Source organism: Sinocyclocheilus anshuiensis, unplaced genomic scaffold, assembly GCF_001515605.1.
Source record: "Sinocyclocheilus anshuiensis isolate Anshui unplaced genomic scaffold, SAMN03320099.WGS_v1.1 scaffold199, whole genome shotgun sequence".
NCBI lineage: Eukaryota > Metazoa > Chordata > Actinopteri > Cypriniformes > Cyprinidae > Sinocyclocheilus > Sinocyclocheilus anshuiensis.
Window position 1 is genome coordinate 781,720 of NW_015552582.1, and position 2,160 is coordinate 783,879.

At 34.6% G+C, this 2,160-nt stretch overlaps 1 protein-coding gene across 1 annotated transcript in view; it reads right to left on the reverse strand.

Moving 5' to 3' along the window:
• The window catches only part of LOC107665412 (anaphase-promoting complex subunit 4-like), a 10,451-nt gene extending 9,568 nt beyond the window's left edge, over window positions 1–883 (reverse strand). Inside the window, exons 1-3 of the mRNA XM_016456287.1 lie at window positions 698–883; window positions 307–423; window positions 89–194 (exon numbers count right to left, since the gene is read on the reverse strand). Coding sequence (XP_016311773.1) covers window positions 89–194; window positions 307–414 — 214 coding nt within the window. The 5' untranslated portion in view covers window positions 415–423; window positions 698–883. The remainder of the gene's footprint in view (window positions 1–88; window positions 195–306; window positions 424–697) is intronic.
• Window positions 884–2,160: the final 1,277 nt, after the last annotated feature.

Consider the following 2,160-nt stretch of genomic DNA (forward strand, 5'->3'; position numbering starts at 1 on the left):
ATTTTGTATGGTTTTGTTAACTATAATAACCCTGATATGTCCAATTATAATGATACAAAAAAGGCAGTGAAATATTATTGGAGTTTACCTTTCCCATCAGGTCTCCAGGCCAGTGATGTGATCTCTTTTCCTGTGTTCTCATTGGGCAGTAAACTCCACACCCGCTGAAAATTGGCAAGCCGATGCAGGAGAAGCTGTAATGACAGAATAGTCTAATGAACCTCCATTACAATCCTACAGGCTAGGATCTATTGAGAGTCTGGTTTAACTGAAGACAGGTAGGTGTACATCTATAAAAGACCAAACCTCTCCTGCAGTGTTAGCCAGGGCGATCAGATCTCTGTTAGGAGACCAGGCCATGTACAGAATGGGGTTGGGAAGCTGTTTCTCCCCGACCTGGCGAAAAGCAGGCATTGCTGAACCCTGCAGAAGGAAAGAAGTCTATTAGTACAGACACCATCAGTACTGGTAACAGTTTTACAGAGCATTGATCAGTTTAGGATCACAGACTGCTGTCATCTGTTGCTTGACATGACAGCAGTTATGATGAACGCAGATTAATCCATAGTAAACTGAAACTTTTCATACACTACAGTCGTTTATGACAAAACAAACAAACAAACAAAAAGTTAACTACAGTAACTGCTGTTCCTTCAATGCTGCACATTAGCCTGATTTGAAGACTTCACGCACTTACTAGATAAACGACGACTAACGATGAACTCCGCAATCAAGCTCGTCTTCTAAATTATATTCGTATACAGAAACTGATTTAAAACTTTAATATATTCTTATTTGTACTGAAAATACAATCATGTTCACAAAGATAGAGTATAGCAGAGCGACCAATGAAACGACTCTGACCGCCACTGAAATGATGACTACGGAAAAGCGAATGGGTCAAAATAAATTTTAAAAACGCGAAACGACTTTTCTATTCTTCTTCTTCTTCTTTTCTTCTTTCTTTCTTTTATTGGCAACCGCACTTAACAGTGCATTACTGCCATCATCAGGTAGCTTGGATCAGAAACATTTCCTATATCTCTTAACATTTTAACTTTTCTATTAGATAGCAAGGGTGAATATCACGAAACCTGTCAACTAGCTACGTGTTCGGTTTGGTTTAAAAGCAAAATAAATATAAAAAAATTCGTGTAAAGAAAAATCATTATTTTTAGAAGCACAAAGATTTTCAATAACGATTTTTATTACTGTAAATGATACAGATTACGTGTGCTTTCATTGCAATGTTTGGCCAGTGGTGTTTTATAAACCGTCTTTATATAACTTCTCAAAACACTGTTCACTTTCTAGCTAGTTTATTTAGCTGATCTACAAATAATCCCCAACACTGGATATAAGTGCATCACAGGACAATTCGGTCATTTTTCTGTCATTAACATTTCCTCTACAGTGACACTTCCAGCACATATCAAATTATGAATGACAAATAATTTACTATACAAATAATATGTGCGATGGAAGTGACGGTGGTGTGGAAGGACCAACATTAAGGAATAATAATAATGGCCATGTCATTTGTGTTGCAAAGGCTAGTTTCAGAGCTAGATATGATATTCTCACACTTTTTGTGTAATTTGACAAAATTACAGATTGGGAATGACTCATTATAAAAATTATTCTGTTTACAAGTAATCTTTCTTGTTCCTTTCTACCCACATCACATATAATTAATGATAGATTTATCAGGCAAAATTACTGGTGAAAAACACTACAGAAATTTACTTAATCCATATGTGTTTTGTTGACAAAGCATTGCTGAAACTGGGCAGGAGTTCTCCAGTTCCCAGCATGCTTTGCCTGGTACTGACTGGGAGTAAATATTGAAAACGTTTTTGCACAAGATGAAAAATTGGAGGGAAATAAATAAAAATAAATTATATATTTATAATAATAAATTATATATATATATTATATGTTTTTTTTAATTTTATTTTCATTAGGCTTTTTTTCAGGATTTCAGAATACTAAGATGTTCAGTAACACATTTGAAAGCAGGTATTCTGCCAATCTGAGACAACACAGGAAGATTAAAATGTTGTTATTATTTACTCATTGTGATGCCATTCCAAATTATTGTATCTATCTATCTATCTATCTATCTATCTATCTATCTATCTATCTATCTATCTATCTATC